The 14,923-nt window shown below is 42.7% G+C and overlaps 1 protein-coding gene across 1 annotated transcript in view; it reads right to left on the reverse strand.

Annotated features, from left to right (window-relative positions):
• CLSTN1 (calsyntenin 1) overlaps positions 1-14,923 on the reverse strand; it is a 34,468-nt gene that overhangs the window by 16,120 nt on the left and 3,425 nt on the right. The window contains exons 2-4 of the mRNA XM_027882451.1: positions 7,845-7,967; positions 2,894-2,923; positions 1,342-1,537 (exon numbers count right to left, since the gene is read on the reverse strand). Coding sequence (XP_027738252.1) covers positions 1,342-1,537; positions 2,894-2,923; positions 7,845-7,967 — 349 coding nt within the window. The remainder of the gene's footprint in view (positions 1-1,341; positions 1,538-2,893; positions 2,924-7,844; positions 7,968-14,923) is intronic.

Here is a 14,923-nt window from a genome sequence, read left to right on the forward strand (position 1 = left end):
CTAACGATTATGCTGAGAAATATCTTTAAGGTTTTATTTTATCCTATGTGCTAAATTGAACACCACCAAAAAAAAAAAAAAAAAAGGTACCAAACAAACTGCACATTTCTGACCTGCAGAGCTACACTCCAAGACTCTTAAAAACCACAAAAACCCCACAACACAGCCAGCCATGGGCCAGGGGAAGGTGAACAGTGGTTTGTAGGTGCAGATTGTGGAAACCCATCATTCTGCTGTGGGGGAACAGCAGCAGAATGTGCTGCTGGATGTTCATGACATAGTCATGAACTTGGATAATCCTAATTTTTACTAGACCCATCAGAGGAAAAGTTTTTACCCCAACCAGCACAGGCAGAAAAATACAGATAAATTCTACAGTGTGGAGAAGGACCTGAACAAAGGATATAATTCCAGCCAACCCAACAAAACATTTGTTGCCATCTTTCTCTTTGAAATCTTCCTTCAAAAGTCAAACTGAGTACCAACCAGCTTAAGGACACAGCTATTTTCCATAAGTGCAATCCTTTAGGAGGTTCCATTCTGTGGCCTGTTTTGAAGCTCCCAGCTCTACATAACAAGGTTGTGTTTGTCACCAAGCTGACCCCTGCTAGTCTGGTCCTGATCTTATTTACTCCCTGCTTTGCCTCACACAGCAGCTCATCTCCCACATGCTCTGCAGATGTCTACACCAGGGTGTTCAACAGTTATCCTCAAGTGGATTTTGTAGAGGGCATTTTATATTGTGGTTTTTCTTCAGATAAAGATTAGCTGAAGATTGCTTTGTTCCCACTCCTCAGTCTGGGCACAGACGAGCCTCGTGCTATTGATCTCAGGTTCTTTTGGTGGGGCTGTCTGCAAATGATAACAACGTGGCTTCTCCTGCATTTTGTTAAGCTTAATAGATTGACTTCTTGAACCAGTTTTGGGGATTTAGAAACTGAATCCTGAAACAATGTCCAGGCTTGGTATCCCACACAAACTCTGTATCAACTCGAGCCACATTTTAAGTGTATCGACAGTTTTTCTGCTTCTATCCCCACTCTATTTTCTATTCACTCAGAGACTTCAAGGGATGAAGCAATGTCACATAAGATATAAATGAAGATATGTCCAAGCAGTCCATGTCCATTTGGCTGCTCTTTTTATCCCCATAATGACCCTGCTGGAGCAGGGAGGTCACACCAGATGACCCACCGTGGTCCCTTCCAACCCAACCCATCCCGTGATTCTGGGCTCACATGAAAAAAGCCTTCCAGTATCAACACTTACATTTACTCTACATAGATAATAAAAACATCATAAGCAGGAAACTTCCCCTCAGCCCAGCCCAGATTTACTTACTTGTGGGATTTTTTGGAATTTGCCCCGTCTGGTCCCTTCCCACAGTCGTAGGCCTGGATGGTGAACGTGTAGTCCTTCTGGAGTTCACAGTCCAGCTTCTCCTTTGAGCGGATTATTCCCTCCCCGGTGGATTTATCCACCACCACTGCTTCAAAGGGCACATTCTGCCCGTGAATTTTAAATCCACAAATCTCACCTACAGAGCCAAAGGAAGAGGGGTCAGAAGGGGTGGGAGGGGTTGAAGCGTCCAGAAAAATAAACCACCAAACATTTTGCAGCCAGGGGGTTTTGTGAGGGTTCTGTGGACAAAGCAAGAGCACTGTGCTTTAAAAGATGGGTGATTTCTGGGAACTTTAGTAAAAAAAGAAGCCAAAAACATCCGCCCTTTTAAGCAACTCAGTTTACTTTGCATCCATTCATGCAGGAGTACAAAAGAGAAAAAAGAGAAATGTAGACAGGCATTTCACAGGAGTACTTGAGATAGCTCGAGGGTGAGAGGAGATCTGATGTGAGCACACAGCCAAGGCCACTGGGAATGTCTTCTATGCCAAGCTACTGGGAATAGCTGGGCAGCTGGTTTGTTTTGACCAGAGCAAAAGGTTAAAATGCACAGTTACAAGTTGGAGGGATGAGAAAGGTTCAGCACCGGAATGACAGAAATTCTGTCAATGGGTCAGAAGGGCAAAGTCTTCCTGTGCAATGGACCTGGCTAAAATCAGGGAATCAAAATGAACTACTGGATGAGAAAGGTAGAAATACCAACTTCTCAGGCATCCATTTCAACAGCTATCTGCTAACAGGGGCCAGGTGGCAGTCAGGGGCAGGATTTAGGGGGCTGGCCTTCTCTCCAAACCCCTCACCCTACAAACCTGGAGGAGCAGGCCCTATGACATCACTCTGAAACACTTCCGAGCCTCACACTGCACTGCAAGGCTCTGGCTGGCACAGCTGGGTAAGCCCAGCACACAACAAAAGCCACTCAAGCTGTCTGAGCACCCACACTGGGTTTTTACCTGTCTAACTCACGTTTTGGAGGTGATTTTCTTACACCAACAAACCCCACTGTTTTGCCGTTCTAGTTGCAGTGGTGCCAGAGCACCAAGAATGCTCTCCTACTGGAAACATCTTCCAAAAAAAGGGGGGTTGATTCATATTTAAACTAATTAAATACTGAAGGGTATGCTCTGCAGGGAAAGGGCTGCAATCACTTTACAAAGCACTTGAAAAAAAATCTTCAGATGTCCCAAAAAAGCTGTAAGTGAAAATCTCAGAAAACACTAATTTTCCCCAAAAGCAACTTCCTCAGTGTCCACACAATGTAGAGTAACCCCAAATGGTTCAAATGGATGTCTGATTTACAGATATTTCTAACCCAGGGTTTGGTTACATAACAGGTTTTTTTATCGATATATTTTAAAATAGAAAAAAACTGGGAGAATAAATGGGACAAAAGTGCATGACAGGATCTTCTGTTTCAGTGCTGATTCCCCATTTCATAACCAAAGTTAGTAGGTTAATATTCATAAAAGGGATAGAAAGAACCCTTTATCACCTTCTTTGGTGACTGTCACCTCAAAACTCCCTAAAGGGAGAAAAGATAAACCCAAGTCAGTAACAGGAAAGGTTGAACGGGAGCAAATAAGGAAAGATTCACACATTACACAGAAAAGCTTTGGAAAAACTGTACTGGAAAATTCCAGTGGTGATCTGCTGCAACTGTTACAATTTTAGAGTTTTAGTTATGTTAAATACGATTTAATCTTTTAACTCCAGGTAGGATTGTGAAGTATTTAGTAAGTTCATCAAAAGGCTCTTCTCATTTTTCCTCTTCTTTTTTTTTGTGTTTTAAATACCACCTGTTAAACAAGAGATATTTTCCAAATTCCACGGTGATGACCAACTATCCATAAAGCAGAACTGATCTGAACTTACTCATAGTATACTATTTAAAGAAGACACATCAGATAATTCAAACCAGCTTTTATCTACTATATCGAAACCACCACGTTTCTACCATTAAAAAACTTCATACTCCCCTTCTGAGTTCCAGAAAAAAAAAAAAAAAGGTTTTTTTTTTAGAACAATCATGGGATTTTTGTGTTTCCACATCAGTTTAGGTTGTAGAACCCCCAGCATTTGCAAAACTGCAAACCCAACTTGACAACACTGCCATAATTCACGATGAAAACATATACACATTAATTTGCGATCCTAATACATTTCCAACAACCTGCAGTAACCCTTCCAAGGCTGCATCCCAGAGTGGCCTCAGAAAGAAATGAGGCACTGTAGGTACAGAGAAATATTTTACTGAAGGCAAATTTCCAATTTAATATTGAAGTGGAAATATAAGTAAGAAAAATTACCTTATGGTGATTTCTAGTCCGTTTTGAAAGGAGCCAGTTTCTGAAACAGCTCTCAACAGGTTCTCCCTCAAACTCACTCCAGGTAATCCCTGGATTTACGACCAGCTCTTTATTTCAACACTCCAAGAATGCTGCCTCTTGTGGCCCCCACACCATTTATTTCAGTCTATTCTTACTCAGGATATAAATCCAATCCCAGATTTTAATGTGTTTTGGCAACAGGACCATTGAAGAAAGTTTTACATTGTTTAAATTCATGGCTGACACGGCTGATCAGCCAGAAGTGACATTCCAACTGCAAGCTTTTCCATATTCCATGTGTTAACTCCTGTACCCACCTCCCTGAGAGGGCCAGTGTGTGTGAAACCTGGGAGTTACAGGGACAAAATAACTGGAAGGGAAGATGGAAGCACAAAGCCTGGAATGGAGAGGAGAGGAGAGGGAGGGGTGGATTAATGGGGCAATCACCTCTTTGGGAAAGGGGAGGCTGTTTAAAAACTGCTACGAGGAGCAGAACCACGATCAATCTGCAAGTTCATTTGTATTTAATATGTTGGAAACTGTTCAGCTAAATAACCAGGACAGCACTTTTCACCCAGCTGTACTGACAGGTGAAAAACCACTTCGTTTTACACCTAACACAGGCCAGTGGAACTCGTGTTAGTCAGGAAACATTCAGCAACCCTGGATCCTAAAGGGCTTCTGTATTTCTCCTTTCTGGTGTAGCACAGTTAAAAAGGAGAACTGGAGAAAATTCCAAGGTTTTGTTGAGTTTTACTGTCCTATCTTTTCTGTACTGTTATGACATAATGATGTAAAATAATTATATAGTTAACCAAAAGTTTCAGAAGATATTTAAACTACTTATTTTACTTAAATGTACTAAGTATATTAAATAATTTCTTTTATTTAACATAACAAGTACATTAAACATGTAAGACATGTAAAACACATACAGGATTTGACTAGACACTCTTCAGACTCGGGAATCTCTCTCCACTTCCACTCCACAGAAGGAGAATGTAAATTCTCCCAGCTCCAACCAAGCAGCATGAGGACCATGGAAAGCCTTTTGGAAAGCCTCCCATTTCAACGTGCACAGATCACCTTCTAAACAGGTATTTCTGAGCGCAGAACTGTTACATCACTTCATGCACACCTTACCTTTGATGCAAAAACAACTGAAATTCTATCGCAACGAAACTCCCTCCCAGCCCAACTGGGAACCTGCCCCCAGGGAGAGGGACCTGAGGGCTTCCTGGGTTTTTTGGGGGTCTTTTATTTAAAAGTATGAATAGAGATTCTGCAAGATCCTTTCCAAACATATTCAGGCTTTAAGTGTCAAAGAATTCCTAACCCCCCACAGAAACACTTCTTGCATCTCAGAGTAGCAAAGGGAAAATAAAGGACTGTGGCTGAGAAGTGGTTTTCTCTAGGGGTGAGGGAAGAGGGATTAAAGCCCTATTAGAGGCACATCAAAAAGCCAAGGAAACATTTCCTTCCACAAGGGAAGCATTGCCAACATCTGGCCAGAGAGACCCCAGCTAAAACTCACAACAAAACACATCCAGCTCTGTGGAGGCATCCAGATATAACACTGTCTGCTTCAAATGCGAGAAAAAACTCAGCTCCTTTTTGCCCAGTAAAGGGGAGATCCCCACAGAGAGCTTCAGACTGACTTTAGACACAAATTACTCCAAGGTACAACGAGAAAATGTAGCCGTCCTTTATTTTATTTTTTGCAGCAAACCCACTCAGGATCAAATTCCAGCACAGGAGTTTCAGTGAGAAACAAGAATGGTCATCGTTACAGATCTGCTTGAGGAGACAATCATGGGGCAAGAGGATAATTCCATGGGGTCCCTCCATGTCAGGCAGTTTGACAGAGCAACATCAAACTCTGTTCTCAAAAGCTTTTCACTTCAGATTTAGAACCACACAAATAACACCAGAAATAAACTTCTCTATAACCCTCCTTTTATTTTTGCACATCTGAATTTCAGGATCCTGCCCACAGTACAGGGGGAGCACAGCTATAAAATATTGCTTTTTCCTTGCCCCACAGTTCGGGTGCCACAAAGCTGTTAAATGGACAGGTTGTTTCGATGTTTCGACACGCTCAAAATTGAAATAAAGCAAAAAGCTCTACTTAAAAAATCTTTTAAACCTGCACACAGTTCCAGAGCTTCCCAGCTCAGCTAGAGGGCACAGTTAATTAAAATATCCAGCCTTTTGAAGCGTGAATAAATTTGGGTTGTAAGTAGGACTAGAGCAGTAAGGGCTGACACAGGTCCTTTAAATCCTGACAATGCTTTGTTTTGCTGGGAGGACACACAGAGCTCTGAGGGGCTTCTGTCACCTCAACACCCCAAAAAATGCAGCTGGACACCAGCACAACACCCCAGGCAGAGCTGGGAGCAGAGTCACCCAGGCTCCTCAAGGACAGAGTCCAGTTAAAGGCACACAAATACTTTTCCAGATCCCCACGGTGCTCAAAATTCATGTGATTCAAACCCAACAGGGTTAATGTGCTAATAATCAAAATCTGAGTTCTTTAAATCTATTGGGCTGCTGCTGCTGCTTAAGTATTGTCAAGTTTTTGAAAGCCAAAATATATAGTTTATACAAAGAAGTTTCATGAAATGAAAGCAGGTTTATCCAATTTAGACCAACCCAATGGAAAAAGGCTCATCTGAGCAATGCTTTGACATAAGATTTTCCTCTGCAAACCTGACAACATGTTTGAAAATACTCTGACAGGATTTTCTTGAAAACATTACTACCCGAGAGGTATAAAATTGCCATTTTCAGAATCCATTCAATGCTGCCAAACTACCAGCACCTCCATTTAAAGCACTGAAGGACTGTGAGAGGTGATCGATGTTCTCCTCATCACTGAGTACACAAATCAGCCTTTCCCAAACCTCTTTTTACTTAACAGATTTCACCAACCCCAACACAAGCTGCTCCATCAGGAAAAGGTTTCTGCACAAAGACAGCAGCTTTATTTCCAGTGAAGATCCCTGAGGAGCCCCAGCCATTCTGTATCCACCAGAAAGTTTGAATTTCAGAGGTTTACCATTCTCCCCAACATCCTTGGGGATAATTACAGCCTTAGGATAATGCAACTAAACTGTTACTTTAAGCACCACTCTAAGAAAATTGAGATCAAACTGCCCTAACACAATGCAGTGCTGAACACTCCAAATGGCTGTTAATTTAATTTAATTTAATTACTCTCCTTTTCTGTTCCCTTCCTCTTTGAAGCCAGGCTAAGCAATGCTCCCAAAAGTGTCACATCCTTTAGGTATTCCACTTAGGATTGCCGGCTCTCAAATTTTACTTAACCCAGCAAGCTTCTGCAAATATCCAATTTAAGCCTGTGTAATTTAAACACCTGCAGATGCCCAATGGTGTTCTTCAAACACATCTTTCTAATACTTGGTCAAACTAGAAAAAAAAAAAAAAAACTGCATCCAAACTGCATCCAAATCATGAACTCAGTATTCTTAAGCAGTAGCTCTCAGAAAAAAAAAAAAATCTACTGCTTAAGTTTGTAAGAAAAAATGTCACCTTCCAGTCCTGTGTTCAAAGTGAAGGATTAACCCACAATCTGCAAATGTCTCGGGCATCATTCTCTACAGTCTTTGCTAGAGCAGAAAACCCTTTTCTTCAGCCACAAGAGGTTGCCCATTTTTAAAAATAACCCAGACTGTTAACAAACCCATCACAGGCATGCAATCTTAATTCTACCAGTTAGTATTTTCACTCTGTTAAGACACAAATCAAAACCAGCAAGAAAACAAAAAACTCTCTTGAGAATGATAAGAAAATCATTGTTCCAGAAGTCCCAGACTGAATGCTGTGAAATGTGGAATCTGGAGGACTGAGGGGAAAAAAATAAAACACCAGGAAAATGAACATATAGACCCGAAATTGCAGCAGCACAAAAACACCTGCAAGGGAGAGACCTCTGGTTTGGACACGGCTGTAAATCTGAAATGAAACTCTGACCCACGCACAAACACTTCCTAGGATCTCAAAACTGCTGTTAGGGAGAACACACTAACACACAGCATTTGCCCTCAGGAAAGCATTTTCACTCCTTAAAGCAGAAATGCAGATGAAATTCCTTACCTGCAAACCGCAGAGGGGCATCTTTGTCCAGGGCTATCAAAGGGGGGTCCAGGAGCACCGTGTTGTCATTTTCTGTCACTATGCCATGATAGGTGGTCTCAATCCATGGTTTGTGCTTGTTAACTGAAAGGAAAACAAAGTGCAAAGTCAAGCTGTTTGATGCTTTCTTTTAAAAAGGTATTTACAATACTTTTTTTTTCAGCGTTTTTCCCCTTTTATTTTTCTAATTCTGAATGAGCATTTTACTAAGTTAAAAAAAAATCTGAGTTAAATCCCAGCTAGGTGTGTTCAGAAGAGCTGAGTGTCCCTGTAGGCTTTCCAAAAGTAACTCAGAGAATCTAAATTAGTTTCTAACTATGCTGGGATTTATGATGGCCCTGAAGAGCAATTCAGAAACCTTCTCCCAGTGATGGGGAGTCACTGGCATCGGTGCCAAGTGTGACACCAGGAAAGCCTGCAGTCAGCACCAGAGGAGGAAAGAGCAGCCAACAGATAACACCAGGCTTTGGTTACACTCTGCTTCCCTCCAGCCTGGGAAACTTGGGATCCAGCTGGTGGATTATTCTGCAGAACGTGAAGGCTTATTCTCATTTCAGCATTTTGCCCTGTGTGGGGTTGTTTATGAAGAGAACAGGTGGTAAAGAGGTCAAACGTGAGTTATTTGGTAGTTAAGAGACAGGGAAACCCCACTAAAAATCTGCCCCTGAAAACATCCTTCAACTCTGCACACAACCTGCACACTGAGCACTCGGGGCTGTTTCCAGTGACTGGTCAGAAATGCGGCATCTCTCCCTGTCACCCGGAAAAAGGGTTTGTTCTGGTGCATCACTGGCGATGAAAGACAAAATCAGATGTTATCTAAGAGGTTCCCATCTACTTTGTGACAATCCAACATGAGAGCCTCGATCGTTAAATATTCAGCTTTATGTTATGCTCCCAAAGATACACAAAGCTCACAGCCCACAGTGCCAGTGTCTGTGGTGTCACAACTAACTCATCTCGACACCTGAACATCCTGTTTCTCCTGGTCCAACCCTCCTCGTGCTGAGGTTCAACACGTATCCATTTCACCTAAATTGTGTCAGGCAATGTGTATTTGTCACTTAAAAACCCCTCCTGGGCTACTGCCACATACTCTTAAATACCGATGAGGAGCACATTTAGGTGTAAAATCAAACATTAGAACTGCTTTGCTGGAGGTTACGGCAAACACACCTGACAGCATTCGAGAGGCAACATCACCCAGATTTTGGTCTTCATGAGATCAAGAACTTACAGCTTAGGAAATAAATGCCTGTGCAATCACAGCCTGAACACTTTCACACAGCTGAGTCCTGCTCTTTCACCTCTGAAGAATTCTATCAGCAGATTGTCAAGAGGCAGAGATGTAAAGCTAACCCAGACTCCTGAATCCCGCCTCTCCCACAGACTAAAATGGATTCATGTCATGTGCCAGATGCTACCCAGGGGAATTAAAAACACTGACAAAAGGACACTTCAATAAACAATTAAACCTAGAGAACTCACACAGGAAACCATAATACTCCCAATATGCTTTCATGTGCAATCTTTTACTGGTTAGCAGCACCAGCAGACAGGATATATCATCTTCATCCACAACGATGCACCAGGGGAGGACTCACAACAAACTACTTCAATGCAAATAGTGTTTAATTGCTGCCTCGTGGTTTTACTCAATATGGCAACACACTCTTTATTGCTTCCACAGGCACACTCTGAATGTCCTGCACACCAAAGAGCCAGTTAAATGCCAACCCCATCACTGCCTTTACCCAGAGAGGCTCCCTGTGCTGCACCCTCCTGTGTCACAACAGACCTGGGGAGGAAGGTGCCAGGAACTGCTCCAGCCTGAGGCTCCCACGGAAATCTGTGAGTTCAAACTTGGTCTCAATGAAAGGGTCTCACCAACACAGCTTTGGCTTGAGCAGCACGAGAAGGTCACAGCTGTGTGTTTTTCTCTCTGTGCATGGGGGGGGCAGTTATAGCCCAGCTGACGAGATCTGAGTCCTTTCACCCATTTATCTTAGTCCTTGCAAGGACCTGGTATAAAACACTACAGCAGATTTCTGCCAGAAAAAAAAAAAAAAAACTCCTTCTCCATTCTAACGCTTCTGAAGGTACATTACAACAACAAAAAAAATAAACTTAAAGCACTGAGAAACCTTCTCCTAATTTAGCAACCTACTAAATCCCACTACTGCTGGGTAGGGAGTTCTATAAATCCTTGAAGTACTGTAACCACATATGAACAGAATTATGAGCATGCTGAGCATCTGCAGAGTCTAGTGAACCTTCAAACAACGGGCCCAGTTGAAAGCAAAGTCATGTCCTTTTATTGTGCTGCAGACATAAAGCTTAAACCCCTTTGTGTTTCGGAAGGCTAAAACATCACCAGATTTTTAAAACATAAAGCTTAAATGCCTTTGTGTGTATGAAGGCTAAAACATCACTGGGTTTTTAAAAACACCAACTTCCTGCTGAACATCCAGGAAAGGTCTGTTATCCATGGTTGTGATCTACTGACTCCAGCACAACCAGGCACTGGAAGGAATTCTCCAGCCAGCAGTTGAAACGGGAGGCACAGCTTGGGAGCGACACATCCCTGTTCCCCTTCAGCCACACTGAACCAAGCACTGCTCTGACCTCACACAGCTTAAATGTTATTAAATGCTGCACTCAGAAAAGGTTAAAAAAACGGGAAAGGACAGTTTAATTGTCACAAAACTCCTGCACTCTCCAGAGCAAGTTGTCCAAAGCCAGACTGTTCCGTTCAAACCGAAACAGCCGGCCTAGTCCAGGCCTGACACTACCAGAGTGCCCTGAGCTGTTAATCTCTTGCCATTTAACCGGGATAAACTCCACTGGTTTCCTTGAAATACAATATTCACACTATCTGTAAGCGCCTCAACTGGAATCTGCTGTAAATCCCAACGAGCATTTAATCCAGTCGAGTGGGGGAAGCTGCCCTGGCACAGCACAGAACGCCCGAGTCTCCTCAGCTTTCAGTGGGCAGGAAGAAATTCCCAGGACAGCTGAGCATTCCTCTCCTTCCAGGTGGCCAATTGAGTGGTAAAGCTCCTGCCAGAGCCTTCCTTTTGCTGATCCTGACGGGACTCTCACCCTCCAGGTGAGCACCAGCCCCCTGTCCCACCGGGTTTGTGCAGGGGAATTGCTGCTGAGCCACGGGGAAGGGCACTGATGGGGTTTGTGTCTCCAACTCAGGTCTTTAAAACCCCACCTGCTCCAGGAAAACGTGCTCAGCTCCTCCTGGAATGGCACAGAGCAGCCCTCCTGCCTGCTCTGCAGCAGGGAATGTGCCTCGGAGCAAGGATGCTTCCCAAGAGCAGGGGCTGATGCTGCAGAACCCGATCCATCAGATAACCAGCAGCAACCTTTGCCTGCTGTTTAAAGGAATTAATGAATGCAAATGACTGTGTAATGGGGAAATGGGGTTTAGGGCTAGTATGGAAACTTTAATCAGAAGCTATTAAGACAATCAGAATTAATTCAGTTCTATAATCTGAAAGCAAATATTAAAATTAAATGTACTTATCAAAGTCCTTTTGAGGATTTCCGTTCTCTTCTTACAAGTGGTCAGCAGTTCATTCGACTTTGAATTGCATCTGGCACCTACACAACTGCAGATTTAGACACACCTCAACCACAAAGGACTGTAGCTGAAAATACTTTTTCTTCCACATAAATACTTCTAATATCCAGTGCTCTTTAGCCACGGTGCATATCATCAGAATTAGATTCATGAGAAAATAAATTCTTATGAATTAATGGGTAAAACATGTTAAACTCAATAAGTACTACAGTCTGAAAGGCAGATGTTCAATCTACTGACAGTAAACACAAAACACTCGTTTTTAAAATCCACCTTTGAGACTTCATGAAAAATTCAGAGGAACACTCATAAAAGCAGAATTTTATTCTCTGTCAATACAGATGAACTGCACTCCATGAACTGAGTCAACAGTCCTTTACTCCTGTCCTGAAGGTCTGACAAAAATTGATTACTGTACTTCTTTTGTTTAACTGTCTTCCTCTTGATGCAAGAGATCACAAGGATACCTTTCACTGAGACAGTAAGAACTCTATGTCTTACCTTGAATATTCATAATTTTAGTGCTGTTCTGATGAAATTTCAAGCAATAGCATTACAAGAATAAGTCTGTGTTGCACATAACTACAGAAGAATACAGCCCAGCCAACTGGGAAAGATCTACACAATAAAATCTGCCTTCTCCACCCTGAAAGTAAAGCTGAATAAGAGAGGGCGTAGCATGGCATGATTACAATGTGTGTTCTGTCCTGCCCAGCACTCCCAGCTCTGCCTCCCTTCTCCAGGAGAAGAGCCTGGGGATTAACTCTGGATACAAACAACTTCAAATGTATAGCACTGGCAACGAAAACATTTATTGTATTTATTTAATTGGCTCTTCTCATACCCAGAGTTTTATCAGAAGTCATCCCCCACAACCAGGTACAAACAATGGCACAAAATCAAACACAAATTCTGTTTGAAAGCTGAGTTTCTTGATAGCGCAGAGCTTTTCCTACCTATGGGATGGGATTCCAAGACAAACTATCATTTCCATCACCGGGATAACTATAGCAGTAACTAAATATAGGAGGGTGAGTCCAGGAGATTCACTTGCAATCTCCAGGAGAGGGGCTGGGTGTGGGCATGGACATCCACCACCATCAACCTCCACAGCTCCCAGCTGAAGGAAGATCAGGTGGTTCAAAGTCATGCCACAAGTTCAGATCCCTGCCCTGGAGTGTCTGCCACAGTTCAGAGCACAGCTGCTGGACACTGGAGCTCAGGGAACTGGTTATAAATTGCCAGATGCCCACAGTTTGTACAGCTAACACCAACTCTCCACCACCACAGGCAAACCAATGGCTGTAAGAATTCAAGAGGTTTTATTAAATTACGTTTTTCACAGGGAAAAGCCTCTGGTTTATCACCACTCACAGGAAGTTTCCTGTTCTACCCTGACCCAGTTGCCTAAATCTGATGTTATTTGCACAAAAGCACAGGGAAGTTTTCCTACAAGGCCTGATGAAACCAAGGGACGTGTGAGGGACTGATTAGACATTATTTGCAATTTTTATTATCCACAACGTTCAGTTGTGCCAAAGACCTTAAACAGAGGATATACCAACCAAATTTCAATGTGGATAAAAGCCTGGCAGGGAAAACAAAGATCCCACCACAAAACACTTTAAATAGGATTAAGACAACAAAGCCTTAATTTTTTTTCAAGTGAAATTTAAAATGTTTTACACCAAACAGAAGACTCACACAGAAAACATAACCCCTTGACTATAAACATTAAATTAATAAATGTTATCTCAAATTTTGCTAATTACAGCCACGAGAGTGGAAATCCTCTACTTTCTAACTGGTGTCATATTTATACACTTCACTCCTCGAAAGGAAACAGGATTTACAAACCCAGCCAACATCACCTCGGCGTAGCTGGCACTTCTGGCTCTACTTGTTGACTCCCTTTAAAAACAGGGAAACCCGCTGGGAGCGGCGGCTGCAACTTGTTTTCAATGGGATACAAAGCCAGGGAGATGAGACCTAATGCCACAAACAAAGGACACACAGACACTTCTTCAAAGGCACTGAGGATTCCAATAATCCTTCCCAAAGGCTCCTCGGGAGGTTTAGTCCCTGTCCAAGCCAAGGCGAGTCAATCAGTGCAAATCAAATGAATTAAGAGAGCAAAACCAGATTTGTTTAGGGTGAAGGTTTCCCACTCACTGAACTCCCCCGTGTTTTGAGGTATCGCTTCTGTCTCGGCCAGTGGTGATAATTCCACAAGACATGTGGCCCTTAATGCCATAAACCACATCTCAGGGAGTCTTCTCCAAATAAAATTTAAGACAACGAGATAAGGCTCAGAAAAATGGTGGTAGTGCTTTTTGTTCAGAGAACATTAATGACTGCACAAGGTTTTTTGTTCTGCTGCAGAGCCACAAGCCACTAAACTATCACTTACTGGGTTCTGATGGCAGGAAATGCCACTTTTTCCGGGAATCTCAGAGTTGGGAGTTACGGGATGCTCACACTGTGCTGAGCTGTGGCCTGACCTGGCTTTAACTTCATCCAACAACCTCAAACTGGTGATCCTGTGTCTGCAGAAACATTAACACCTCAAATCGAAGATAACGTTTTCAAGCCTAGAAAACTTTCTGTTGGATGAATTTTCCTGCTAACCTGGCACAACCTGCAGCCCAGAAACACGGGAGAACTGGCACAAGGGTATTCCAAACACACAAAACGTTTGCCCACACACCACTTCCCCCTCATTTCACTTTCCACAGCAGTGTATTACTTTAAATAATATATACAGAAAAAGAGATTAAAAGTGTTTGCATGAACAGATGTCTGTATATAATACTTTCCCAATCACTATGCAGAGAAAAAGGTCTAGCACTGGTTAATTCTGTCTCTTCTCAGTGGTCTTTTACTTTTAGAAATACTTGGAGAATAAAAAAAAAAAAAAAACAACACAACAGGCCCCCTAAATAGCCAAATTGCCTGTTCATAATGCTTTGGGTAGTGTTACATTTCCTTGCCTCTAGGAAGGAGATAGAAACCTAATCTCCAGCCCTGTATTATAAAGGCTGTGCCTGTGTCAAAGAAACATCTGCAGTAAGACTGTGGTAGTAACAAAGTGGTTTGTGGTTTGGATTTAAGGCACTCACAGCACCACAGAACTTCCTGAAATATCACAGATCAGCAAAGCTCCCTCAAGACAGCATTATTTTCATCAATAACCTTCCTAAATGATAGTAAATTGGAAGGGCCCCAAGGCAGAGGTCTATCTACCTGCTCAGGAACTCTGGAAGCAGCAGCCATTCCTGCCTTCTCCTCTGGAAACTCCCTCCATTCCACCCCCGGTGAGAAACATCCAAATGCTTCACCCTCACACACACTGCATGCACCCCTTAACTACAGGGCAGGTGGTGGGTCAGGTAGCTCACACCTGCCTTTTGTGCAAGATCACCTTCCCCAAACTCTGCTTCCATTTCTT

The sequence above is a fragment of the Empidonax traillii genome, unplaced genomic scaffold (genome assembly GCF_003031625.1).
Source record: "Empidonax traillii isolate 1590-97213 ecotype Southwest subspecies unplaced genomic scaffold, ASM303162v1 scaffold106:size2091409, whole genome shotgun sequence".
In the NCBI taxonomy this organism is placed as follows: Eukaryota; Metazoa; Chordata; class Aves; order Passeriformes; family Tyrannidae; genus Empidonax; species Empidonax traillii.